We start from the raw sequence: 27,043 nt of genomic DNA, 5'->3' as shown, positions 1-27,043 counted from the left end.
ATGGAAGCGCCTGAATCATCGACTCAGGTCTATAGCCGGAACGAGATGCTGGGCGCGGAGCGTGGACTTCGATTGCTCAGCACCTGGCTGCCGTTCAAGCGACAGACGCACAGCTGATTGCAATTGATCTGGACCGGCTCCGTGCCCTTAATCGGCTTTGTGGCGGCGGCTTTGTGCGAGGTGGTCACATTGTCGTCCGATCGACGACTGTATATGCATTTGGTGGCACAGTTGCAGGAGCCCGCCCGAATGCTCATGGGCAGGTTTGGGAACTTCAGCAAGGGCAACTCGTCGGCTCTCGGCTGTGGACAACAGCCACTGGATGCGTCCACAGTGCTGATGAGATCTGGCGCCCAGTCGTTGACCACTAAAGCCCGCATTTCGGCTTGGACTCGCTTGATGAGCCAATAGGTGCGCATGTTGCCTTTGCCCTGGAGGTGGGAGGATTTCATTAAAGAGTTCAGTTCACATTAGAGATACTTCACTTTAATGTGGGTCAGTCCTCGCTCGACGCATATGTAGCCGCCGACCTCCTGCAGCAGCTGGTGGGTCTCCTCCGATATGTGAATCTTCATGGCGGCGCCAGAGCTCTCCATGCGCGAGGCCGTATTCACCGTGTCCCCAAAGAGGCAATACCGAGGCATCTATTGAAGTACGGCCTGAGAGGCAAGGTCTAAGCAAATCTGAACAAGTTTACCTTCTGTCCCACGACGCCCGCTGCACAAGGACCTGAGTGTATGCCAATGCGGAATCGCACCGTCTCCGTTGGCTTATGCCGAATCTTGAGATTTCCCACAGTTTCGAGCAGGTGAAGTGCCAGAGAGGCAATCTCGCCCGCATGACGATTCCCGTTCTTCAAGGGCAGGCCCGATACAACCATATAAGCATCTCCAATGGTCTCCACCTTCAAATCGAGTGGGTGGCTATATACACTTTACCATGCAAAGGTCATCTTCAGCCTACCTTATAGACATCGTAATTGGATATTATGGTGTCGCAGCATGTATACAGATCATTTAGCATTTCGACAACCTCAAATGGGGTGCTCGTTGCGCAGAGTTCAGTGAAGCCGACAATGTCGCTAAACAGGATCGTCACACAATCGAAGCACTCGGCCTTGACAGGATCTCCGCTCTTAAGCAATTCCGCAACAGTTCTAAGATCAGGCATCAAGTTCGATATATACATCATATAAAATATGGTTATATTCCGATTTCTCTTACTTTGGCAGCATTTGATACAGCAGCATGTCGGTCTTCTTCTTCTCCTCATAGAGTAAGTTTGTGCGCTCCTGCACCAGTCCCTCCAGATTATAGGCATATTTCTCCATGATGGCCAGCATGTTATCAAATATGTTTGGCTTTCTGAAAATTAAATGAATTGAATCACTTATTGAGGCAAATATTCTATGTCTAACAGTCCAGCTTGCAGTTCCTTCAAATGCATGCGCACGAGTCGAATGTCCGGGCGTACTTCGGGATCCTCGTCCCAGCATAGGCGCAGGCAGTTTCTAATATAATTGGGTATATCCAAAACATTGAGAGCTGGCCGAAATACTCCATGCTGCAGCAAACTAGGGTCTTTTACGAATTCTATTATCTCTACTGGGCAGCAATAGGAAAATTAGCATTAGCAATTGGCACAGAGTTGAACCTATATTCGTATACCCGCTTTCGTATATGCTGTCTCGCCCCAGGGCCCTTTTCTTCCTATCATCTCATACAGTAAAATGCCAAAGGAGTATATATCTCCCTTCTGTGATCCGCGAGCTGGGCGAAAAGGATCACGCAGAAGCTCTGGAGCCATATACTGAGCACGCTTGAGTTGCAGTTCCGCTCTGGAAAGAAATTAGAGTAGAGTCTCAGTTGATGATATGTACGATAATTCCTTGCTCTACTTATTCGGCTCGTCCTGTCCCGCCTTTAGCTCGTGCAGGCCAAAGTCAGAAATCTGGCAAACCCATCTAGAGTCAATGAGGCAGTTACTGGATCGCAAATTGCCATGGGATATTATTTCGGAGTCGTGTAGGTAAATGAGTCCCTTAAGTATATCAGAAACCAGCGAAGATATGAACATATGATCCAAGTGCAGGTCCTCGTTGGCTAGCACATCCTCCAGACTGCCACGCGCACTGTATGTTGTGAAGATTATAACGGATCCATGGTCGATTGATGCACCAATAAAATTGATAATATTCTCATGTCGCACCTAAATTGGAGTCGATATTACAGTAATATTATTACAGAGCATCTCGCATTTTACTCGCCTCTCGCATTAGCTTTAGTTCCTTGCGAATGGATCTTGTTATGTCCACATTCTTCTTATGGATCTTCTTCATGGCTACAATATTCCCACGGAAAAGAGCTAGAGATGGATGATGCTTGAACTGTGTATCTATATTATATTATTATGCGAGCCTCACCTATATTTGTAAATGATCTCTTGTTAGGCTCGCCGACGACCAGAATACTCTGACGACAAATTTGCACCTGAGAACAGATCGAATCAGCTCAAATGAGATTTGGTATAGATTATATGGGTCTTACGCACAATATTCTTGTGGCTTGGATTATTGTACTCGCCCAGGTTAATCACGGTGACTTCCTTCATGTCCACCTTCCACAACAGACCAGCCAGAGTTTGTTCATAGCGATAATGTCTAGGGGAAGGAATGATCTTGTTATAAATATGATAAAATTTTGATATTATTATTTTGGTATTACTTAAGCAATAAAGCTATGGCAGCGATCAAAACAAAGGCAAACAGTGCTGCAGTCACGAGATATCGCCAATCCAGTTTCTTGCGAGGACAGAGCTCTCCGTGAAAGCCGCACATTGGCTCAGCCAGGGGAGGTCGGCCGTTTAGCCATTGTATGGGTCGTCCACTTTTGATATAACGGAACTCCTTAAAGAGCACATACAATTTAAGTTACATAATTCATAAGGGAGCTCAAGTGCTTACTGGTATCTCGGAATCCTTGTTGTAGACGAAGAATCCGACTGGCTGCATCGACATTTGCGCCAGCGAATTTCCGGATCCGGCATTAGCATCGCTCTGTAGGGAAATCACTGTGTAGTTGCCCTCAGCATCGCCATTTGAATCTATGAATACCTAAGTAGTAAGGGGAAGAGTGCTTAAGCCACTAGATAATATCCACAATTGGAAATGTTTGACTCGAATAAGCTGTTGATTCATCAAAGGAATCTACATATACATATATGCATACAAATGTTTTACAACTTTTATGGCCTTTTGCTACGCCTTAAAAGCCAAGTCCAAATATAAATAATTTATATATGATAAGAAAATGGAAAAATAACATGATAACATAATAACATAATAATAATGTTATGAGGATAATAATAACATGAGCATAACAATAATATATACGGGCAGAAAGAGTCATAATACTCTTCTTTTAACCCCAATGTCAATGGGTCAAACATGAATTACATAGAATCTTGCTTAGACTAGATGTAGAATTCTTACATCGAAGCCTTGAATGGAATGATAGGATCTGTTGAAAATGCGACTCATGACTAGAGCCCCATCGTTTATATCGCCGCCTCGCTGAAGTATCTCCGTAACGGCACGCGCATAGATCATAACATTGTCATACAGATGTAGACCATGTATGGGTACCTAAATTTTAATATATATAAAAGAATAATTAGAAAACAAAACAAGATTGAAAACCTCTTTCGTACACACCGAAATATTCTCGAATACTCTCTGATGATAGGGCACACGAAATGGAGCTTTACGTGCATATTCCTTTATTTTGGTACAAATGTCCCTGGAAATATATCAATTCACACAAATTTAATAGATCCTACAAGTATGCACATAATTATATATACAAGTATGCACATAACTATATATAATTGAGTAAAGAAAGAGATTATCTGTATATGGATACCCTGTATATGAAAAAACAGAGCGAAAATAAAATATTTACAAAAGTTTTATAGCTGGAGTTAGATAAGAAAATTACCGAATATGAGGATTTTGTGGATATGTCATGCTTATTTTGATAACTGAACGAAATGAGATTTTATCCAGTGATTTGCTCTTTTCTTTTCTAATATAAGGATCTAAGTAATCTGCAATAAGATATTGCATGCATTAAGACCCAAAGAGGGAAATCAATTGACTGGGTCAAAATGGGTTCAGCTTACTGCGCTCCATAATGTTGACGCGACGATTCGCATTGTAGATCTCATCGTCCACCGAGACAACGATATAGTCTCCACTCTCAAGAAGTCCGCGATTCTGCAAGCAGCGCACAAAATCCACCATGGCAATATGCTCCCCAATAAATACATAGACTGAGGATAAACGATTATCATTGATCCTATCTCATTAGTGATTAGACTTACTGCGCGTCGTCCTGTAGGTCTCCTCGATGATGTTCTCTATTTGGGACAATGTTTTCTTAATGGGTATATAGTCGGATATGTACTTGAAGTGGGTTATGGTGAAGTTACGCGATTCAGCCAGTTCCTGTGTTTTATTTTAGAGTGCAAGAAATTTAAAGTTTCCCCAGCATATAAAAGGTTTGTTGCTTACCTGTATAGCGCTGGCCACATCGGAGCCCCAAATGGGCTTCGAGCTAACCACAATGGCGAATTTTTTCCAATCATAGGCATTTAATAGACTTATCACACTCTTAGAGACCTGTGTGAGTGTTGATATGGGATAAAAAATTCTTTAGTGTAAACATCTAAAGTATATATAAAACCGCCTCAAAAGTAGCCAACCTGGCATTATGTTGATTGCCCCTTGTTGATTTTGCGATTGTATAATTCTTATGAATTTTTGAATATGGATAGAATCAACCACTGGCAAGTCTAATCCTATTCTACAGCTCATTAAATAATAAAAAAATAAAGCTTTGGGAAAGGGTATAATAAGACCCTGCCATATACATAGCATGAGTAACAGGAATATTTAGCTATTTTAAAACAGAGATCATACTTATTAACTGTGAATACTTCTGAAATGGGTACTTTACTTCTATTTCGACTGCATTGAGTATTGCAGGCATAAATATGTTACACTTAACCAGAGGCGTAGGGAGACAATCGATAATGGGGGATGATTGTTATTGAAGGCGTGAAAATTGCATAAATAAATTAATATACGATTCTGGGGTAATCAATATTCTCAATAAATATTCAATAGCAGCAAAAGTCAACAAAGCTGCTGTTGATTTGCTATAGATATGGTAAACACTAAGACCTTACAAAGATATTGATATATTTTGTTTCTATTTCCCATTTTACCTAGAATATTTAATGAGTCTATAGAGAAAGGAAATAAAAACGTAGCTGCAAAATTGTAGCTTTAGATATAATGGAGGGTTTTTCGCGATTTACTACGCAAATAATATAAGATGACAAATTTAATAATAATCAAGCTAGTCAGGTATTGTTGAAAGCAATATACTCTTTTTCCCATAATGAGCGTATATAAGAAACAAGTTTGCTGATATTGATTCTTAAAATATGAAGCCAATCGGGGTTGGGGAAAATGTATAGGATAGACATTATAAAAATATTTTTACTGTTGAGAAATAGTAGTATGTTTATTTATAAATTAGGCTGGGTACCTTTAAGAACCCCCTTTCGAACCTACCTTCGAAGCTGGGGCGAGTGTCCGTGCAAAGGTGGGAAATGTGGTCTTATTGGAGACTATTGAGTCGGAGCATTTCTAAAAGAGGTTAATAAATAAATCTGATTATTTTAATTCGATTTATATCAACTTTAGTTGCACTGACGAACGATAGCATTGGCGTATTCCAGGCCGAGGCCAGCAACGCCTCCGTAGTGCAGCTTTCGTCGGGCCCTATGAACGCGTTCACCTTCTGCTCCCTCAGCTCAGTCATGAGTCTGGAACGGGGTGAAATGAGAAGAGTGGCTTATGGCGGAAACCTGAAAAATTAATTAAAATATACCTCAACGGCTTTAGTCGATATGCGCTGCTCGTGTGTCCCAAGTCGAACGGTGTAAAGGTAAGTGTTTTCCCTGGCAGCAAATTAACATTTTTATTGACATCCTCCACGGCGAGCGGCAGGCCGCCAAGCGTGACCTGTTGACAAAGGGGAAAGAAGAAAAATCGGTGCTTGACTTCACAATTTTATTGAGTATAAATAGAACATGCTTCAATTTTGCACATCTGGAATTTCGAACATATCGAAGCCAAATGAATTGTTTATAGCCTGAGCGTAGTTACGAATCTCGTGATTCTCATTATACTGGGTCAATCGCAGGGCCCTCTTCAGCTTCCTGTGTTGCCGAATAGTTATGAATTCCGTGGCAGCGAATAGTGCGAGCTGTGCGCCCAAGATCGTCAAGCCCGAGATCAGCTTCATGCCCGACAGTTGTTCGTTCCCCAGGCAATTGCTTGCAGTTCGCTCAATCTGCTGCAGCATCTTCCAGCTCCACGGCAGCAGCATCAGCAAGCTCGAGCGCTGCCAGAGCTTCATGCTCGAGCCGCAGAGCCCGCACAGAAGCCTCCCCAATGGACCCAGTTTACGCAGCCCAACAAACCCGTAGCCATAGAAACAGCTGCACAGGGAGAAGACTGTGTAGATGAGACTGCAGAGCAGCTCGTATGGCATCTCCCGGCAGTCGAGCTGAAGCACGCCCAGGAGCTGGCTCATCTCGAGCAGCACAAATATCAAGAGAATGCGATTCGCACGCAGCGCGTGCAAAATGTTCCTGAATCCGCTCAGCATGATAGAGTTTCTTGAAAAGGTTTACTTATCTCACAACTGAGTTCTGAAGGCTTAATCGGTTCCTACTACGAACTCTGAGATCTAAAAACAGAACTTTAATTATAGTTTCGAAGCTGATTGATTGCCATGTATTTTGGAGGGAGGCGACTGAAATTACCCACTAATTGGAGTAGCTAAATGCGAATATGAGTCTGTTTCTCATTAAGAAAAGTTGTATATGTTAGTTAGTACACTCTTATTATAGCATTCGCAAAGAGCTTCGGCTTTCCCTTCGCAAGGACTTTGCCATTTGTCGCTCTTAGCGATAACATTTAAATTATGTATATAAAAAATGCTCGCACGCTTTGGCATTAATAACTGCAAAGTGTCGCTAGAAAGTGAGCTAGTCTCATATATAATGCACTTCTTATTTTCACTTTAATGAGAAGGAGCTTATTCGCTTTTTGTTTTGTTCTTGACAATTGAGATTAAACTGGGCGGGGATCCAAGCTAGATTAGAAAACCAAGGTGTAAAAGTAAGGACTTTATTCAAAGCTCGGTGAAGTAGAATCTTCATATTATGTTAATTATATTAACTATTTTCATTTTCGATAGAAGACTTTTCACTCATATGAGTCATCAGATTATCGCATCCAAATGCTATCTCGTTTACTTTGTTAACCAATCAATTATTTTAAATAAAAAGATGAGTCATTCTATATATGGGAAAAAGAATAAGAACAAGTACGAAAGCTTTAGTCGAAACTGTTCGATTGCGAGAGATTATCTGAACCCTTCGAGGAACTGAACAAAAAACGAAATTCTATAAAATACATATGAGCGTGTATATCATAAGTACCTATGCATTAAAATTTACAAAGCAGATAGTATAATAATTCTTAGGGCAGCTTTCAAATCGCACGACTGGGCGGTCAAAATAAAGGAGAGGGCCAACGTCAAAGCGAGATTACCGGCGGTGCAAAGACTGGTTAGAAAAACTAAACACGAGAAGGGATTAAAATGGAAAACCATTAAACCATATTTTCCCATTTTCACTTCAGGTTCAGGGTTTAAAATCCAGCACTCAATGAGCTTTTTAAATTTGTGCGCCTAAATTTGACCCAAATGCAAAGGATTTGTTCCAGTTGAAGTATGCGCTTTTTCAGACGAAAACGTGTAAGAATATTGTAGTCTAGCTAGACCGACTGCCAAATTCCCATTTAGGCCCTTTTGTAACTTAACTCTCCCATTTTGGAGCTCTAGCTCAAATAGATTGCAAGACATTGCCACAATTAATAAGGCTCGTTATATTTCGTTAACTTTGGAGACTTTTAATTTGCAATGTCTTAAGTCGGCATGCATATATATTTTGGATCTACTGTTCAAAGTTGTGGAGATTACAGCGTATTCTCGGTGTAGCACGTCATCGATGGAGAATGTCAAGACTAACTTAAATAATTTTTAAGCTCGGAAACTTTTGAGGAAATAAGTATGTGTTGTATAAAAGTAAATATATTTTCGTCATATACTTTTATCTTGGGTTCTCAATCTCAGATTTCATACATATATTTCCCGCTAAGAATATAGATATATACACAATGATTTTTTTTATAGATTGTCAACTAGAGGATATGAAAATGTAAGGCCTCTAGTACCTTAAATTTTAAATCTGATATATATATTTAACTATAATTGTCTATAATTCATAAAAACCAATTGACTCTGGTTGCTGATAAACGAAGGTTAAAAGCAGTTGAATTACTTTAACATAACTTTAAATAAACTCATTCAAGTGTGACAATTCTGAAAATATTGAAATTTTCAGTGGAATTTAATGAAAACGCGCATTATGCAGTCGAGTGCACCCGGCAGTCCAGCAACACTAAGCACAGCTCTCATTCTCCCTGTCGCCCTTTGGCGCAGTTACAGGTGAGGCTGGCTGTCAGCGCAGCGTCGTCATGGTAATTTATCCATAAAGTGTAGTCGTCATGCAAATTTCACTTTCAGACCGTTCGACTAAGATCTCATCTTTCACATTGTGTGCATGTGTAAGTGGCGTCTCGATTGCGCTCACTTATAATTTGATTGACGAAATCTGGGAAGCTGAATAGGAAAAATGCATACTTGGCCTATTTATTGGCCATTGACTTGGTAGTCCCCACAAAGGAAATCACATGCCTGAGGGTATCCAGATTTAAACTCCATCTGAATTCCGCATTTATATCACAATCTACTCGAAGATAAGACAAAGCTTGCATAACAAGCTTCAGCCTTCAATATTATGCAGCGCTTAAGAACAAAGAACAAAGGGAAGTAAACTGTTGATACATTAAATTTTATATACATACATACATATATATATAATTTTGAAATAATTTGCAATTGAGATTTATAGAATATGTATGTACCAAAATATATATTTATATTCTTAACCGACTTGTAGAGGTTTTGTATTTATAAATATTAAATAAAACAAATAAAATCTCTGTGAAAGAAAAAGAAACTTGGACTTTTCTGTTTTAATTTTTATGTAAATCCAGCAATGTGTTTTATTTTTTTTTTTTATAAATCCAGCAATGTGTAAAAGTGGTAAATATTTGAGTTTTGTATTATCAATCAATTTAGAACTGAGGACCAGTAAATTGAAAAGTAGGTGAATTAGAAACGCTATGAAACCAAAATGTTGACCAAGTCCAGTTATAAGGTCATTAGGCTATCAGTAGTTGGCTTAAAGTACAGTATCTTCAGGCTGAAGATACGGAAAAAGGAAAATAAAAACATGGAAAGTGTCTTTCATATAAGCCTAAACCAATATGTTTATTCATGATAACGATTGATATTTGTTCTACAAATCAAAAGATACACCTGGACGGTAAGCAAAAAACTCCACTAATTAAAAGCACTGAAAACGGTAGGATCATCTTGGTGGGATTTACTGTGATCCACGGTCTGTTAACACTATCAAATGTTGGCAAAATCGACATTAAAATGCATGAAAAACTTTGATTTATAAACAAAATTTCAGAAGTGTTTTGTGAGTTTTTTTGTTAAATATATATAATTGATTTAACTCCAAAATTACTGAGTGTTTAATGCGTATTTAAAGTTTTTAACAGTCATTTTAACGTGGGTTTGGTCAACATGCATCCATACGTGCTCACCAACGCATATCTAAAGGAAAATGTAATTAACAACCAATCAATATATCAATATATACACTGGCACTGCGACATCCTACTACCAGATATTGTTTATTCCGTTTATTGCAGTTGTCGGCCTGAACTGCAAACATTTTACTTCATATGAAGAACCCGAAAATGTAATTCTCTAAAGATTAAAATATAATATAACGAAAAGTTTAAGAAAATGTATTTAAAAGGAGCTGAATATTTTATTTGATACTAGGTTAATTATCATTCAATTTAAATTAAATAATATTTAAAATATATTGTATTATAATTATAAATAATAATATATATTAAAATAAAATTCGTATGTATATCTTTTTTCCATTATATATTAAATGAAATTCGCAATTATTCATTTGCTTTATAAGATTCTGAAATACGGACTTAATTTTGGGTTCATTTTTTTATATGTGTTTACAATAATTATATTTTTTTATCGAGCTTATCTGTTTGATTTTGAGATAAAAAATTAGTCTCATATACTATTTATAATGATATATATTTATTTTTAATTTGTATTATTTCATTATTTATAGTTAAATTTCATCTACATTTATTGTATCAATTTTTTATATGCATACATAATTGTTTACTAATATTAAAATTATAAGTCAAAATTAAATTATTTATTTTATTTTATTTATTTATTGTTTTTTAATATTTTTAACTGGCACATTTTATTTTATTAGATTTGACTTTAATTTTCTATATTTTCGTATTATGTATATTGAGTTACATTTTAATTTGCGAACGCGACTCACCCGCATCTGAGAGTATTCGGCTAGGAATCCAATATTTATTGTGTCTTTTGAGGCTGCTGTGCAGTTGCGCGGCGAGGAGGACAGCGCGGCGATGGCCACAAGGATGAGCCGGATATTGCGAGAAATGCGATTGCGTGTCATGTTAACCGGACACATTACACTGGCGGAGGCGCAAAGTTAATGGCAGTAAAGTTTTTCGTAAGCCGCCCGGGACACTTACGCGGTAACTCTAAAGGGTTTACGAGTCAAGAACACTGCACTGAACACGGCAGCTGCATTTCCTTCAACCTGCCTTCAACCAGTTGAGGGCATTCAGTTTAAAAACTCCGCTCCTCACTCGCTTCACTTGCTTCACTTGTTGCGTTGTCCGTGTCGCGCTATGCGTGGTGCGTGGTGCTTTGAGCTTTGTGCGTTGTTGTTCGACTGCGTATCCAATGCGACTGCCGCTCGGCTGCTGGCTGCTGGGTCCTTTTATGTCGTTGGTTTCGTGGGGCGCCGCTTCCTTTCGGTTCCGGCAACAAACGCAAGGGGGCTGCGGCTGCGGCTGCGGCTATGGTTACGGCTCTGGCGCTGGCTCTGCGCGCCAAAATTAAACGTCGTATGACTGACAGCGGCCACTGTGGCGAGATTCGCGCTTTGCGTGGGTGGTCCTCATGCGGACCAGGACGACACAAAATATCAACCGAAAAAACACGTACTGCTTCGTCGAAATTTTAATTAAGAGTGACCTAATGGTAAATAATTTTTGTTTTTCAATCCGTTAAAGAGTTAAATTGAGCTCAACTGGGTTTAATTTGTGCAGCCATAGGTGTCGCTGATGCCCACGCTACTGCTTTCAATCTGTTTATGCTCCATTGTCAGTTCCTATGTAATCCTGTGAGAGCTCTTGGCCATTGGGGTGGGCATCGGACACACGTGTTTCGGCTTGGACACAAGTCTATTTGCATATCATTTACTCTAGTTCAGGGTCAGTTGGTTGAGGAATTACCTACATGAGGGGCCCGGGACTGTAACTACGTTGTTTGAATACTCGTTTGACTCATTTGAAGTTATTTTTAAGCACTCTCTGCTTGTCTGGGTTTAGGCACGGCTCAGGTTTTCATTTCTTCTACGCAGCCAATTGAGTCGAGTCGAGTGCCTAATGCGGACTCAATTGACATAGGCATTTCCCCGAGTTTAATTGACTTAGCACCGAGTATCGCGGTAATTTAATGCGTCTTTGAGGACTTTTAAGTACATTTCATCAGCCTCACATGTTGGCTCACTGAGTCCGGGTTACGGCTCAGTGGGTTGCGAAGGAAAAACACGATATTAATTTGAATGTGAGTGTAATTGAATCAGTTATAAAGTAAGACAAATAAATTCGCCGGAATTACTGGTAATGAGCAGTTATAAAGTAAGACAAATAAATTCGCCGGAATTACTGGTAATGAGCCAGTGCATCCTTGTTGATGACTCCGGCGTAGCTGGTGTACTTTGGCGAGGTGCCGTTCAGTGCGATGAATTGCTCCGCTACCTCAACGGCGACGCGCACTTGCGCCTCGGCCGTGCTGGCTCCCAGATGGGGCGTGGCCACGACTTTGGGATGATTGATGAGCGCCTTGGTGACCTCCGACTTGGGTGGCTCCTCCGCGTAGACGTCGAAGGCGGCGCCAGCGCACTTGCCACTCTCCAGTGCATCGAGAACCGCCTGCTCGTCGATGATGCCGCCACGTGCCACATTGATTACCTTCACGCCTTGCTTGCACTTGGCCAAGGACTCCGACGAGATGAGATCTGTGGGAGAAGGGAATGTCTTAGACGTCGTGTCATTGTCGGACAGGTTAATCAACTGACTTCTGGTGGCCGGTATCAGGGGGGTGTGCACAGTGATGTAGTCTGCGAGGGGCCAGATCTGCTCCAAGGTAAGCTTCTCGATGCCAACAGCCTTGGCCTCGGCCTCCGTGGTAATGGGATCGTAGCCAATTATCTAACATTTGAGCGTATGAACAGCTATTAGCCAAAACTGAACAAATTGATTGAGTCAATAAGGCGTTACCCTCATGCCCCAGGCCTTCATGCGTATGGCGACTTCGCGTCCGATGCGGCCCAGACCGAGCACGGCGAGGGTTTTCCCATAGAGCTCGTTGCCACTGTAGAGCTTCCTGTCCCAACGTCCTTCCTTCATGCTCTGGCCGGCTGGCACGACGGGACGCGCCAGAGCGCCAATTAGGATGCACGTCAGCTCACAAGCCGAAATAGAATTGCCGCCTGGTGTGCTGAAAGTAAAGCACACTAAGCATTAGGTCTCCTTCGGAGTGGTGCGGGGAGGTACTTGTTTTGACTAGACAGCGTTATGCAAATGTCTAAAATATCGCGTACTCGCGCAGTATCCTTGGCAATCCAGGCGGCTCAATGCCAATAAAGCACTCCACATGCACATCAACATCCACCCACACCCACACCCACACCAACCCATCCCATCCCAGTCTAGCCCAAACTCCGCCGCACAAAATATGCGCGCCGTCTAATTATGCGTGGCAAGCAGCCTAATATGACCCGTCACATCGTTCAATATAGCGCCAGCCGAGCATTCGATGCGACATTTGTGCATATTTGCCTTTCGCCTCTGTCTCTGCCTTTCGCCTTTTGCCTTTTGCCAATGTTGTTCTTTTGTTGCCTTTGCTTTACTCCACAGGCAAGATTCACTTACTTAAGGACAACGACATTATGCGTCGTCGCTGCAGCCACATCGATGTTGTCCACTCCAGCACCCGCTCGTCCCACGACCTTCAGGCTCCCAGCTCCAGCCGCAAGCACTTCCGCTGTTATCTTTGTATCCGAGCGCACGATGGCAGCGTCGAAGTTCTGTTTGGGAGATTATGGTAAACAAGTGGTTAGCGGGTATGAGAAATGCACATGCAACATGTCGACCAGATATGCATACATATACTCGAGTGTCTATCCTCAATAATATATAATAAGAGCAGTAATCGAAAGAGAGGAATGCCTGAAGGGCTCTAGCTCCTTAGATAATTCAATGCCAAACTTGTCTATAGATTTGCCATAATTGCCTTTGATATTTCAACAAGTCCAAGTGGTTGTCGGTCAGGCAGATACCCTGTAATTACTTTCAAACATATGTACATATGGCAATTATTGCCGAAATGATGGTTCATCTTTCAGTAAATTGATATTAAAAAAAAACCTGTCGAAATGTAGAGAACTTCAGTTTATGAAGGTCTCAATGCCAAATTTATTTAAAGTATCACACCGGGGACCTTTTCTAAATCCAGCTGAACATTTCTATCATGTATTGGCTAAATATCAGGAAAAATCACAAAAGCTCGAGGTTATTACATATGGAAAAGCCAGTATTTTTGATCCTAAACTTAAGCAAAGCAATGTGAAAAAATCATTTTTAATTTAAATATATTAATTATAATAAATATTGTAAATAATGCAGACATTATTGGTACATTTTACGCGCTCCGTTTGCTTCTTCTTTCCAGTTCAATTTATCGGAATACTCTATTGTGAATTACTTGCTGGGGCACATTTTTCGCTTTAGAATGTTTGTATGATCCATGTATATTTGAGTTCACATGAGCAGTAAGCACTTTATGACTTAGGGAATTGGAATGGTGTCCAATAAGTGGGGTATACGTTGTTTGTACAGTGAAATATTGTTAGGACAAATTTTAAGTGATACCACTGACTGTTGTTTGGTCAGTGGTGATACCATATCTGGTCCCATTTGCGCAACTAAAGCTCGATATCATTTTCAATCGATTTCAAAGAAACAATAAATGCATTGATTTATGATTATTTAAATGGTAATTGCAATAAGAGACTGTAGTTATACAATTGCAAGATTTCCAGCTCTTACGGACGGACGAAAGAAACGAATTGGATCGCCTCTACTCCTGTTAAAAGGTAAATATTATTTATAGGATCAATTACGCAGTTATTTATGCTATCGATCACGCCGCAATATTATTATATTTATTTTATTATTTCTATTTTTAATACCGTATTCGAAATTTGGCTTTACTCTAACAAGATAATGTTTGACAATCAAATATATTTTCAGCCCATAAACACTCGAATACGCGAGCTTTATCGTAATCGCGGGCTATTGACATTCGCACCTAGAACAACTTGTTAGCTGATAACCGTTTCCGGTTCGAATGGCAACGCTGAACTTGCACCGGTTTGAACCAGTTTCGGCTTCTGCGCACACAGCTTGAATTATCTCAATCGTTTTAGCTCGACATAATTAATTGTTTTATTGCCGAATCTTTGATAAGCGTACTATGAGCTCCATAATCAAGTCTCAATCGTCTGCCTCTCTCCTGGTCGGCTCCCGCCTGAAGGCGCGCATGCGCTCTACGGGCAAATGGCACATGGCCGAGATCGTTGGCATCAAGGAATTGGACGAGGGCCGGCGACAGTTCTACGTGCACTACGACGGTTGCAATAAGCGCCTTGACGACTGGCTTAGTCAGGATGATCTCGATCTGAGCTGCGTCCGGATCGCTGCCCGTGAGAGCCAGCAGAGCACAACCCTTGTTAGCGCCGCACTCTCCCAGCGTCCGGCTTCGGTGATCGGCCCGAGTTCAACAACAGAGGGCAAACAACAACAAGAAGATCAGCCGGAGACTGGAGCATCTACATCCAAAGGATGGGCCAGGGGTCGCAAGCAGTTGAAATTAGTGGATAAAATTGAAAGCGCCGCAGTTGCTGCCCAGGGGCGCAGTAAGCTGCTAGAGTTGCGTCAACTGAAGCGCGCGAATAACATTGTGGCATGCATCAAGAATGTGAAAATGATTGAGCTGGGGCGTTATCGTATTGCCCCCTGGTACTTTTCGCCCTATCCCGAGCAGCTGTGCCATGAGGACTGCATCTACCTGTGCGAATTCTGCCTGAAGTATTGCAAAAGTCGCTTGTGCCTGGGACGTCACTTGAGCAAGTGCACTCTGAAGCATCCACCTGGCAGCGAGATCTATCGGAAGGATTCGATATCGTTCTTCGAGATCGACGGGCGCCAGAACAAGCTGTACGCCCAGAACTTGTGCTTATTGGCCAAGTTGTTTCTGGACCACAAGATGGTCGACTTTGACACCGATCCGTTTCTGTTCTACGTGTTGACGGAGTTCGACTCTCGTGGCTTTCACATTGTCGGCTACTTCTCCAAGGAGAAGATCAGCGTCGAGGACTACAACCTGGCCTGTGTCCTGACGCTGCCGCCGTATCAGCGCAAGGGCTACGGCAAGTTGCTCATCGAGTTCAGCTACGAACTATCGAAATACGAGGGCAAAACGGGAACGCCAGAGAAGCCGCTCTCCGACCTGGGCCTGCTCTCCTATCGCTCCTTCTGGGCACGGGCCATTCTCGAGCTGATCATCAAGCAGAACCAATCAGCTGCCGAGGGCGTGCGACCCTCGACAAGCATCAATGATATTTGCGAGCAGACGGCTATCAAAAAAGATGATGTAATCTACACACTGAAATGGCTTAATCTCCTGACCTACTGCAGGGGTCAGCACATAGTCTGCATCAGTCAGGATGCCATCGATCAGCACCGAGTTGCCATGGAGAAGTGCAAGCTACGCATTGATCCCACCCGCTTGCAGTGGAGCCCCAAGGACTGGAGCAAGCGAATGAATCGCGTGCTCGAGCGTTAGCTAATAATGCTTTGCTAGGCAAAAGTTCATTGAACGCATGAAACGAATCAAAATAGAAGCTGATAAGAGAAACAAACAATACGAAGTATTGTTATACGTTATAGTATATATATGATATATGCTATTCATTTTAATTTTGTAATTTTAAAATGTCAATAGAAACAATAGAACATTAAGCTACGTTTTCAGGGTTTTCCAAAGTTCATAATCGCGCTAACTTTAACAGACAAGATCATACATTTAACGCATTTAACATATGTAAATACAGGCATAACATACATCCATATACACTGCATACCTACACTCACACTCATTTTCATTATATGTGCTATTCTCTGCAAAAATAATCTCTAAGAAGTAAGAAATATGTAAATGGAATTAAATTTAATAAACAGCAAAATGCTTATGCAAACGTTATCAATGGAAATATTTACACAGTGCAACAGGCTTGACAACAGCGACGTATGTACATATGTTTGTATGTATTATTAATACGGTTAACCACACGTGTTGGCGACAGAGGAGCACCTTTAGAGCACACGCCCACATACATACATATGTATGTATGTACATATGTGTGTCTCTGTTAAGGCATTTGATATACAACTTTAAAATATGTAAGTACATACACGTACAGATACGATTACATGTATTATATAATCACCTTTACTTCCTTGCAGAGCTCATCCACCGGCAGCTTCAGCTTGTATGTAACCTGAACAAAAACCACATACACAATAAATACATATACATATAATCACTTTTATCGTACACATATACATATGCACGTATATACAAACACATATGTATGTGTATACGTATACATGTGTGTGAATCATATACATATGTACGTATCATATTAATGGACTTACATTGATGCCGTTCTCTTCCAGGAGCTGGACACACGCCTTGTCGACTGCATCGCAAACCAAAACATTTTTTATTTTCAGCGGCATATTTGCAGAAAAAATAACGAAAGTCTTGTAAAATGCTTGAAAAACAACTAATACAGAAGCACTTTGGAGAGCTTACACGCACTGCACTGCTGGGCTTGCAATCAACTAATACAAAAGCACTTCGCGGAGCTCTTCACACGCACAGCACTTGTCGCACTGAGCTTAATAAGTCAACTGATTCGGCGTGTGAGAGTGAACAGGCGGCGAAATGGCTGGAGAGCAATTGCGACGGTGACTGCGCAGTCAGCGTTGAGGGGCTGCGTTCGTATGAGCTCTGATCAGTCGATTAGCCGCGATATGAGGCGGCACCGGCGTTTGCTCTCTCCTTGCTCACCAATATTCGCAGCTCAGCTCAGCGTAGTTAATGAAGTAAACAAGCTTACACACACATACGTGACATGGCGTAAGCATGTGCATATGCATATGCATATGTATGCATGTTCTTGACATCACGAAAACAAGTTTAACCCATTGCGTGTTACATGGGTTAAGAGGCGGCACAGTACATATCTCACTCAGTATGGCTACGTCATGGATGTTGTCAGCCGCTGGAAAGTTCATTTGTTGATATAGGAAACATTTATGAAGGAAGTAAACACTCGTATCAGAATCAGATGTTGTCTAGTGAACTTTTGATTAGATTAGACCTTTATTTATTTCAGATTGTACCTAGTTGCAAAAATAATTTCAATGAATAATGCTCAGGTTCGTTTTATTTTAATTGGTTTTATTTGCAATTTAGCATTCATTTAACTACATACTCGTATCTTTTCAATTTTGTTTTCTCATTTTAAATTATACTTTTAGTATTTTCATAGTATTTTTTTTTAAACAAAACAACGGAAACCATACGAACCTAGGGTAGATTGCAATTTTCTTTCCATACATATAAGGAAATTCAGATATCGTTAACTATTTACAAACGATTATGGTAAATTTATCGGTTTTTACAATATATATCTGTATACGTAAAAAATATTCTATATAAATTTGGATTGATAATTTTCAAATTTTTGTAATTTGTTGGTTTTTTTTTATTTTCACCCATTTTGGTTTTTAATTATAGCTTGAATTATAATTTTATCGAATACGGAACCTCAGGCGTGCTTTACTTTACTTTTATTTTGTAATATAAATTTGTTTGCATATACTTATTGCTGTTAAAAAAATAATGCTTGCATTTATTAGATTGGCTAAATGAAATGGAGTTCTCGTTAGCAAAATTGTGTTTGAATGATGAAATATGAATTTCGTATTTCTGTGTCTGAAATATGTATTGCAATACCTCTCAGGTATTATCGCTATAAAAATTGCTTGTGTTTGTGTGTGTGTGTGTGTGTAAGAGTAAGTCAACGAATTATAATATTTGAATTGTTAATAATTTATTTTTATTTTGGATTAGATTGAAACAAGTTTGCAATATTCAAAATAAATCCTTTCAACATTTTTATTATTTTTATTTATATTTCATTATTATAGTATTATGCAAAAGTTTTTGAATTATAGTACTATTGGTAAAGTGGTTTATTTAAATTTTGTTATTTATAGCAGAATACATTTACATATTTATATTTTTTAACTTTATTGTGAGTTACCAGTTCTGTGAATTATTCATATGAATAAATTTTAATTTGTATAATTTACATATGTCTGTATGTATATGCCATACTTAGTATATGTATGTATATGTTATTGTTTTGTCTATCATATTTTGTGTGTGTGTGTTGGGTTCTTTAATTATTATTTACTTATTTAGGTATTTATCCTCCGTTCGTGTTTGCTCCATGAACTTCAAGCTAATATTAAAAAGTAATTTTTCAGTATATTTAATTATAGCTAAATAAATAAATTTGTTGCCACTTTGTACAAGAACTGTTGTAATTTTCATTTATTTCTTTATTAATTTTACTTTATAATATATATGTATATGCATATCGCCTTAGCATTTGCCCCATACTCCACGCTCCTCCCGTTCCATTCAGTGTGGAAATCCTAAGCATTTTTATTGCGAAATGAACTGGTCTCTTGACATTTTCCTTAATGCTCGTTCACGATGTTTATTGTTTATTTATGTCTTCTGATAAGATAAACATTTTTGGAGTACACATATAGATCTGTTTGGATCTAGGCATGTCATTAAAAAGTATCTTCCTCAGTTTAAGAACTGGATATATGTATGTATATCAGTTGAACTCCTCTATAGGATATTTCACTTAGCTGACACTTCGGAAAATATTAAAATAACTTTGCAACTTAGTTGCTTTTAGAGCGTGAACGAGTATTGGGCAGTCGGTAGCGTCCGACTGCAATGTTGCTTTACTTGCTTTCTTCTATATCCAAGTGATACAAATGCTTGTAGTGCAGGTCTATTAAGTATGTTCGAATATGCGTGTACTATGTATATGGGTATATGTAATATTGTTCATGTGTTTTTTTTCTCGATATTTATAAGCTGAGCATAGTCCTGAAGTTCTATGTGTTATACCAGGCTCTTTCATTAGGATACTTATGTATTATGATTTGTTTCGGTACTATATGGATCAATTAAAAAAACCAATATTAAAATCTAAACACGTTCTTTCATATTATTATTATCGCTTTTTATACATATGCACACTTGCCTATAAGTTCTTTGTTTTGTATGGGTTGAACACTTACGAATTTTCGCCATATAGTTGCTTTCACTTTTATGTTTGCTTCTTTGTTTTGTTTAATACAGTTCTTATCAAAATGTCAGTTTTTTGAGAGGTCTATATTTCTTTTAGCCCTCATATATTGTATATAGCTTATATTCACCGATTTTACAATATATAATTTTTTTCGCTTTTGCTTTTTTTTTTTTTTTTTTGTATTCTTAAAGCCAGTTCCTTTAGCTCAAAATGCTCCATTGTAGGTTTTCACATCAATTAAGGGCGACTTGAAAAGTTGAAACCAATTCAAACAAACATTTTGAAGTGGAAATATATCACAACTTGAAGAGTTAAAGATCTTGATTGTAAGAGATAACAAATACTTGAGACCAGAATTTTACATTATTTTTTATTTTAGTACAAGAAGTCGCCCTTTTGCCATATTCTCACTTAATTTTATAGGGAGTGCAGTGATCAATCAATAATTCGCCTGTCGTCAGGTTGTCCCTACCCCCCGTCCTTCAAGCACAATCTATTGCGAGGCTTTCGTAAAGGTAGCTTGCCAAATGGTCTTAGTTACAGGTGTGGAAGGTAAGGCTACTTAGCGCTAAACAAGCTAACACTGGAGGTTCAGGGGAGTTTTGAACTCCCATTAAAGTCGCGATCGATTTGAATTCAGTGTTGAAATTGTTGAAAACCTTTGATCAATTCGTACAGGTGGTTGGAATTGTATAAAGAGTGCTCGTTTGGAATGGGCCAGATCAAGAAACATACTTACAATAGTTTCTCCATAATAGTATAATGGCTAATGATTGAATCGCAACGAATCGCCAAGCACGCAAAGAACGTAATAAGCAGCGAGGGCAATGGGGAATACAAGCTCTAATATGATGAAAACCAAATATGTATATAACAAAAATCAAATGCTCAAGTGCAATATATAATATAGTGTTTCTATTAGTGTTTTTTTTTTGTTTGAATGGTTTTCTTTTTGTTAAGGCACTGGTAGTATAGTAATTGCTGTACTCAAGCAACTAACTAAAGCTGGAAAGATTGTAAGAAAAAGAAGCGAGAGGAGATTACAATAACAATAACTAAGTAAAGAGCTAAGTTAGAGAAGATCAACTTGAATTATAGGAAGTGGACTTCGATACAGATTACGAAGAGCGTAGATTTAGCGTAGAATTTACAGACATTTCGCAGACATTTCAGCAAATTCAGATTTGTTTTATCAAAGAGATTTCATTCGATTTGCTTTGTTGTGATGCGTGTGTGTGTGTGTGTGTGTGTGTGCCTCTCTTTCCTTCTTCTGCACTTAGAGATTATTATATAGTAGTATGTTCACTAAATTATTAAAGCTGCCACTTAGTTTATCTTTTTCTTGCATAAAAATATATATACATATGTATATATATATATATGTCTGTGTATGTGTTTATATATATATATAATATATAACTACTATGATGATTCCCTCCCACTATACATTCCCTCCCTCCCCTCAAAAATTGTTGTGGCGAAATGCATCAACAAATGTTTAGGTGTAAATCTTATGCTTAATTCTCAATTATTTCATTTATATATATATATATGTATATAAATATATACATATATAACATATATATATATATACATATACATACATATACATATACGGTTTGCTAAATAAAATCTCATCTCACTTAGCTACATATAGTATTTAAGACACATAAGGCTGTACTTAGCATTGTGCTATTCATCATAAATTATGTAAGTATTTCCATCCCGACGATTTCCGCTAGGAAATTCGAATGGGTCTCTCCCGTATCCCGTATCCCGCCTCCCGATGGAAATGTACAAATGTGTTTTGGCACTGAAATAAGTATGCTCTACGTGTGAATGGATATCGGTATATATACATACATATATATGTATATATACGGTTCATTTCAAAATTGATCTTACTAAATTTTTAGGGAAGTTCTACTACGTAAACATATTGTGCAATGCCCCCTTCCATTCAAAATATCAGTTGTTTTGTGCCTGGTGCCTCGCTAAATCTCTTCAATAAAACCTATCTGGGGTCAGTATATCCTCTTCGTCCTCCTCAACAATAATCTTATTACGTATTGCGTGGGTGACTGCATCGATTTGCGAGAAGGATGACGATCTCCAATCATATTCCGCGGCTGTACTTTTTGGTCTGTTTCTGTTTCGGTTTCGATGGACGTCGCTGTCGCTGCACGGCGGGTGACTAAATGAGGTGCTTTGGAACGTATCGCTGGGATAGAGTTGGGAGCGCGTCGATAGGGATGTGTGGGACTGTGTGCGACTGGAAGTGTACGAGTGCGGGTGTTGATACTGGCTCTGGCTGTGTGGTCGTGCCTGCGGGTAGGACAGTGGCTGGTGTCGCAACGGAAAGTGTTCGCTGGGCCTTGGCTGACCGATCGAGGCTTGCGACAGGGAGAACGACGGGGATGACAGCCACTGGCCGCCGCTGCGCTGCCTGGCCAGGAATGAATGCTGCGAAGGATGCGCCTGATGCGACTGAGTTAGAGATTGAGATGGATGCTGAAGCTGAGGCTGAGCCGGAGTTTGACTTTGAGGCTGATAGTGGGATTGTGATTGCTGTCGGAGCAGCGGTTTGGGTTTGGGTTTCGGTTTGTGTATCATGTCAAGATCAAAACTATTGTCACGTGCTTCCATCAAACCTGGCGCTTTCGAATCGATCTGATCCCACCCCTATATCCACGATTCCTACATGGCATTCAGCATTCTCCTACTACTTCCACCACCTCTGTGCGGACTGTATTCATCGCGATCGCGATCGACCACAGTGGCTGCTCGCGCCATGTCCCGCGGATCGTCGATGCGTGTGGATGGTCCGGGTCCATAGCGTGACCTTGAGCTGCCCAACAATCTATCGTCGCGCTCAAAGTCTGTATCATCCAGCAGTCGACCGCCACGCGACAGGTGGCCATGGTGGGAGGCGCCGCTCGGCCCGCTGCGCATTGCCGGATACTCAAAGTTGCGCTCGTCCAGCATCTCATCGCTGTTCAGATCGTAGTGCATCAGATCTCGATCCCTGGCGTGCAGTCGCTCCCGTTCCTGTCGCTCGTATCGCTCTCTGTCGCGCTCGTAGCCAGCGGCATGGCCGACTCCGACACCTCCGCTGCCGCGCTCCTGATGTCGCCCAGAGACCTGACGACGACTGTGATGATAAGAGGCACCTCCTGCAAAATGGTTAACACACAGATTCGTTAGTATCGAGTTCTTCATTATGCTAAATCAAATAGAAATCCAACGCATAGGTAAACCAAACTCAAATTCAAACTAAAAACAATACGGAAAAGCAAAGCATTCGAACGCATCAATTGGCAAAGGTAAAATTCTTCAAGGTCACTTGACGTTTTAGTAACACGGGAGAGTGCATATGGTTTGCGTGGTATTCTAACTATATATATGTATATAGCCGTATTGCTATTTAATCATCAACTCCCTTAAGTTAGTAATGTTATTGATTTACTAAGACTTATTTTATTTTTTGTGGTGGATTAAATTTTTTTTTAAGCAAAGCTAGCCGAAAAATAAGTTATTATTATTCATAATTTAATCTTGTATAAAAATGGGTTGAAAGGCTTGTGTGTTACTCTCTGTAGATTAGAAATAAAAAATTGTACAATAGTGGAAAAGTACTAGATTATCATCATCTTGCTCTATCAACTAATGATGGAAATTATGCAACTAAAAGGAAAGCATTCTAGGTAGTTAAAATGGAGGAATTGGGGAAATGTGGTACATAACCAATAATAAAACATCTGGGCGGGGTTACATTAAACAGAATAAACAAAAGCCTTTTTATGGGTTACGAAATACTCACTAAGCCAACCTTATGTGTGTCTAAAATAACGAATATTATTTTGTTTCTTTCTTTTTTGATTTGGTTTTTTAACTAACTCGAAATGACGAACGGTAATAAAAAGTATTGAGCTTAAACAAACACAAGATATTAAACTGAGTTGATTTGCTGAGCCTGACAGACTGGACCCGAGCAATGTAGGAATCGAGTAGAAGGACGAGGACGAGAGGACACTAGAGGCGCACGACGCCAGGAGTAACTAGAAACGAGTACAAAACATGGCAAATGCACATTTAGACAATTACAATTTATTTATATATATACGTTGATACCGAGTCGCATCTGTGGACTCTATGAATAATGGTTAATGCATTGGAGAAAGCACAGGGATTCGAATGAATCACGGTTTAGTAGTTGTTAGCAGAACTCGAGCAGAAACTATAGAAAGAGTATAAAACCAATCTTAAAGATTATTGTTAATAGGTTTTTAGTGATCAAGGGGGCTACGGAATGCGCCCTATAAATATGTATATATGGGATAGAAAGAACGCTTCCTACGGAGTTGTGCACCTCAGTGAAACTCGAGCTCTAGTTCGAGTCGTTTTCATATCTCTTTGTTGATCTCCGTGAATTGGGGCATTCGATAGCGAAAACTGGAACAGACTCTTTCGTTTCGGATAGTTATTTGTCATTTTCTTTGTACTTTTTGTTGATGTCGCTTTCGTTTGATTTTGTGTCGATCTTGGTAATTGGATTGAAATTATAGCATTGTTGTAAAGGAACCGGGTATGTCTCGTGCTGTGAATGCTGTGAAGTGTTTGGCATAAAAGAACATGTATATAAATAAGAAACCAATGAAAACTCAATTGTTAAGAATCTTAAACTCTAGTTGAAACAAATAGATAGAAGAACACAGTAAAACGTATCGATTGGGTAAATGAAAACATCGAGAGAATAGACTATCAAATAGCATATTATGAATTTTTAGGTGCCCTACGGTCTAAATAATCTAAAAACCATAAAGAATGAACGGGATCTTGTAACATAATAAATAATTCATCTGTATATAAAATATAGTTGGATATGAAGAAAATAAAGTTCCTGCAAATAGCAAAGTATTAAAATATCAAAGTGTTAAGTATATAGTACTGTTAGAAAAGCTGAGCTATGTATACGATATATCTATAGGTGAGACATTGAAACTCTATGGCAAATATAGTTCAATAATAAACAACAGGTTCAACTAAGTCACCAATAAGAATACTGGTATTTATGCATGTATATGACGTTTAACGCTATTTGAGAAAGTTTTACGTATAGATTTGCTGTTCAAAATTATGCGATTATAGTATAACCAAATGAAAAATAACATTAGAATTTACCTTGGTCCCAATCGAACTCTCTATCCCAATCCCTTTCTCGCTCTCTTTCCCATTCGCGTGCTCTCTCGCGCTCCCACTCCATGTCCCGCTCTCTGTCTTTCGAACTGCGATCTCTGTTGAACTCCCTGTCCCAGTAGTCGCGTTCATTGTCCCGTTCCCTTTCCCTACTGCCACGCTCTCGCTCCCGTTCCCGATCCCGATCCCGACTACCCTCACGTTCGACACTCGCCATTCGTGGCTCGTGCTCTTCAAACTCCTCGCCATCTACTACTTGCGCAGACACGCGAATGCGGAGAGAGAGCAAGAAGAAGCATCGATTGGTTTGTTTGTTTTATTGTTTATCGGTACAGTCATGGGAATTTGAATTTGAGAAAGACAAATTTTAGAATTGTATTTTGTACGAGCATATACGAGTATGTGGTTTGATTAACATTGTGAATATTCATGTTTTGCAATTGTGAAATGAGTATTTTTTGTTATTCTTAAATTGTATGTAAGTTAAATACTGTTTGGTATTATGTCGAAAACAAAAGTAAAAATAAATTAACTCAAATCATAAATGCATATCTAGTTGAACAGATCAGATCTGAGATCGAATTGTGACTTCTTTTTTCGTTTTTCAATGAGCTTTCAATTGCCAAAACGGATTTGTGAATGAGAGAGTGGATATATATATAGAGTGGGCAATCGGAATTGATTTCTTGAATATAGTTCACTTTTGTCTTTTTCTTTTTCTTTTTTGTTTGCGAAAAGGGGATACGATACACGTATGAAGATGACAATGCGCTCACTAAATGAACACATCCTACAGCAGCTTCAACTTTACCTGGTGGTGTTGGACCCAAGCGCGCTGGATCGGCAGAGGGCGATGCCGACACCTCCTGGGACGGTATCGGCCTGGCAATGGCCGGTACGGTGGACCCAGCGCGTATATCTGGATGCGTGGCTTTCCAATATGTCTGCAGAAGTCAGATAGGTGAATACAACTGATATATACTAGATATTATACTTAGATACTTACCTCCAAGTATTCAGCTATGTGCTCGCAGGCATCTTCCAATTGGTTCTCGTCTAAAATTACATCGAACATTTCGGGTGGACATTGGGCTAATTTTTCAGCGGCAACCATTTGTACGGATAAGTTTTTAGCTTGTGATTTGCCACGTGATTTGATTAAACGCTGTAAAACCTGCAAATAAATTATATTAATTTACTGTCTCTCTCTCTCTCTCTCTTTTTGATTTATCCGAATTGAATTTTTACTTACCTTACTACTACTAATCTTTAAGTAAACTATTGTTGGCGCTAATGAAGTTTTTGCTAATTGTGACGGATGATTGATTGTATCACAATCGAGTACGACCAGCTGCAGGGAACGGGCCAGCTCAAAGATGCGCTCGATCTCCTCTTGGACCTTGCCCAGACAATCCGACCGACTGCTGGAACGCTCCATGATGGCACGCTTTGATGGATTGTTCATGATCGAGCGTTTCGCTAGTGATATATCGGCCATGACGCGCGTGATGATGATGCGTCCTTCGAAGCGATGCTTGAGGAAATCAAACAGCGCCTTTTGCATCATGTCGGTTACCTCGTAACCCTTAAGGCTTGGACCCACTAAAACAACAGGACGCATCGATGGCACCACATCGTACGGGCTGGCTGTCTCCTGTTTCTTGAAAAATGGCTTGCGCTTCTCCTTGTTGGGCGGCGTTGCTAACGGTGTCTTGCCATGACGTCCTGGTCCCATGGAATCTGATTCGTCACCTGATTGTTAGTATCATATTCGAATAGCCAGAGAGAAGAGATAATGGCAACGGATGAGCGATTTTATGATTTCTACATACGACGATCGAGCGCTACGAGTTGCCAAGCCAATTTACAACTAAAGTTCTTGTTTAGT

At 39.7% G+C, this 27,043-nt stretch overlaps 5 protein-coding genes across 26 annotated transcripts in view; 1 reads left to right on the top strand and 4 right to left on the bottom strand.

The window, feature by feature from the left end:
- Positions 1 to 2: 2 nt before the first annotated feature.
- LOC6577952 (guanylate cyclase 32E) lies at positions 3 to 11,883 on the bottom strand. Its single transcript, XM_044009166.1, has 23 exons — positions 10,669 to 11,883; positions 5,958 to 6,091; positions 5,781 to 5,892; positions 5,639 to 5,713; positions 4,571 to 4,678; positions 4,381 to 4,504; positions 4,180 to 4,329; positions 3,996 to 4,104; positions 3,713 to 3,797; positions 3,491 to 3,643; positions 2,963 to 3,112; positions 2,724 to 2,905; positions 2,551 to 2,659; positions 2,423 to 2,489; positions 2,267 to 2,364; positions 1,898 to 2,208; positions 1,668 to 1,837; positions 1,418 to 1,601; positions 1,224 to 1,364; positions 964 to 1,156; positions 698 to 904; positions 486 to 644; positions 3 to 431 (listed from the first exon to the last, which is right to left on the bottom strand). Exons 1-23 carry the CDS (start codon positions 10,822 to 10,824, stop codon positions 30 to 32), a joined length of 3,579 nt encoding a protein of 1,192 aa, XP_043865101.1. The 5' UTR covers positions 10,825 to 11,883; the 3' UTR covers positions 3 to 29.
- LOC26527186 lies at positions 6,126 to 6,819 on the bottom strand. The gene has a single exon (XM_015165917.3). It carries the CDS (start codon positions 6,738 to 6,740, stop codon positions 6,165 to 6,167), a length of 576 nt encoding a protein of 191 aa, XP_015021403.1. The 5' UTR covers positions 6,741 to 6,819; the 3' UTR covers positions 6,126 to 6,164.
- A 96-nt stretch (positions 11,884 to 11,979) lies between the features above and the next one.
- LOC6577950 (D-3-phosphoglycerate dehydrogenase) lies at positions 11,980 to 17,471 on the bottom strand. The gene is made up of 6 exons (XM_002003845.4): positions 17,207 to 17,471; positions 16,999 to 17,049; positions 13,361 to 13,515; positions 12,707 to 12,926; positions 12,505 to 12,637; positions 11,980 to 12,444 (listed from the first exon to the last, which is right to left on the bottom strand). Exons 1-6 carry the CDS (start codon positions 17,288 to 17,290, stop codon positions 12,089 to 12,091), a joined length of 999 nt encoding a protein of 332 aa, XP_002003881.1. The 5' UTR covers positions 17,291 to 17,471; the 3' UTR covers positions 11,980 to 12,088.
- Positions 14,722 to 16,751, top strand: LOC6577951 (histone acetyltransferase Tip60). Its single transcript, XM_002003846.4, has one exon. It carries the CDS (start codon positions 14,964 to 14,966, stop codon positions 16,332 to 16,334), a length of 1,371 nt encoding a protein of 456 aa, XP_002003882.1. The 5' UTR covers positions 14,722 to 14,963; the 3' UTR covers positions 16,335 to 16,751.
- A 2,832-nt stretch (positions 17,472 to 20,303) lies between the features above and the next one.
- The window catches only part of LOC6577948 (voltage-dependent L-type calcium channel subunit beta-3), a 56,368-nt gene continuing 49,628 nt past the window's right edge, over positions 20,304 to 27,043 (bottom strand). For 6 of the 22 annotated variants that reach the window (XM_044009296.1, XM_032729397.2, XM_032729399.2 and 3 more), the window contains 5 exons: positions 26,408 to 26,907; positions 26,162 to 26,329; positions 25,967 to 26,099; positions 25,141 to 25,407; positions 20,304 to 23,132 (listed from right to left, as the gene is read on the bottom strand). In XM_044009296.1, coding sequence (XP_043865231.1) covers positions 22,657 to 23,132; positions 25,141 to 25,407; positions 25,967 to 26,099; positions 26,162 to 26,329; positions 26,408 to 26,907 — 1,544 coding nt within the window. In that variant the 3' untranslated portion in view covers positions 20,304 to 22,656. Of the gene's footprint in view, positions 23,133 to 23,779; positions 24,018 to 24,316; positions 24,566 to 25,140; positions 25,408 to 25,966; positions 26,100 to 26,161; positions 26,330 to 26,407; positions 26,908 to 27,043 lie in introns of all 22 variants that reach the window. The other 16 variants (XM_032729395.2, XM_032729394.2, XM_032729398.2 and 13 more) reach the window with 8 other exon arrangements.

The sequence above is a fragment of the Drosophila mojavensis genome, unplaced genomic scaffold (genome assembly GCF_018153725.1).
Source record: "Drosophila mojavensis isolate 15081-1352.22 unplaced genomic scaffold, ASM1815372v1 contig_49, whole genome shotgun sequence".
Classification (NCBI taxonomy): domain Eukaryota; kingdom Metazoa; phylum Arthropoda; class Insecta; order Diptera; family Drosophilidae; genus Drosophila; species Drosophila mojavensis.
The sequence above is the reverse complement of the archived record's forward strand: the minus strand, read 5'-3'. Positions and strand labels throughout refer to the sequence as shown.

Bases quoted from the DNA above. Each gene is read 5' to 3' on its own strand.
- LOC26527186 (XM_015165917.3), bottom strand. From the start codon at position 6,740: ATGCTGAGCGGATTCAGGAACATTTTGCACGCGCTGCGTGCGAATCGC.
- LOC6577952 (XM_044009166.1), bottom strand. From the start codon at position 10,824: ATGTGTCCGGTTAACATGACACGCAATCGCATTTCTCGCAATATCCGG. The intron at 5,714-5,780 runs GTCAGTGCAACT...AACCTCTTTTAG, and splicing joins ATACGCCAATGCTATCGTTC to AAATGCTCCGACTCAATAGT. The intron at 2,906-2,962 runs GTAAGCACTTGA...GTGCTCTTTAAG, and splicing joins ACAAGGATTCCGAGATACCA to GAGTTCCGTTATATCAAAAG.
- LOC6577951 (XM_002003846.4), top strand. From the start codon at position 14,964: ATGAGCTCCATAATCAAGTCTCAATCGTCTGCCTCTCTCCTGGTCGGC.
- LOC6577950 (XM_002003845.4), bottom strand. From the start codon at position 17,290: ATGCCGCTGAAAATAAAAAATGTTTTGGTTTGCGATGCAGTCGACAAG. The intron at 13,516-16,998 runs GTGATTATATAA...TCTCCCAAACAG, and splicing joins AGCTCTGCAAGGAAGTAAAG to AACTTCGACGCTGCCATCGT. The intron at 12,638-12,706 runs GTAACGCCTTAT...CTCAAATGTTAG, and splicing joins TGAAGGCCTGGGGCATGAGG to ATAATTGGCTACGATCCCAT.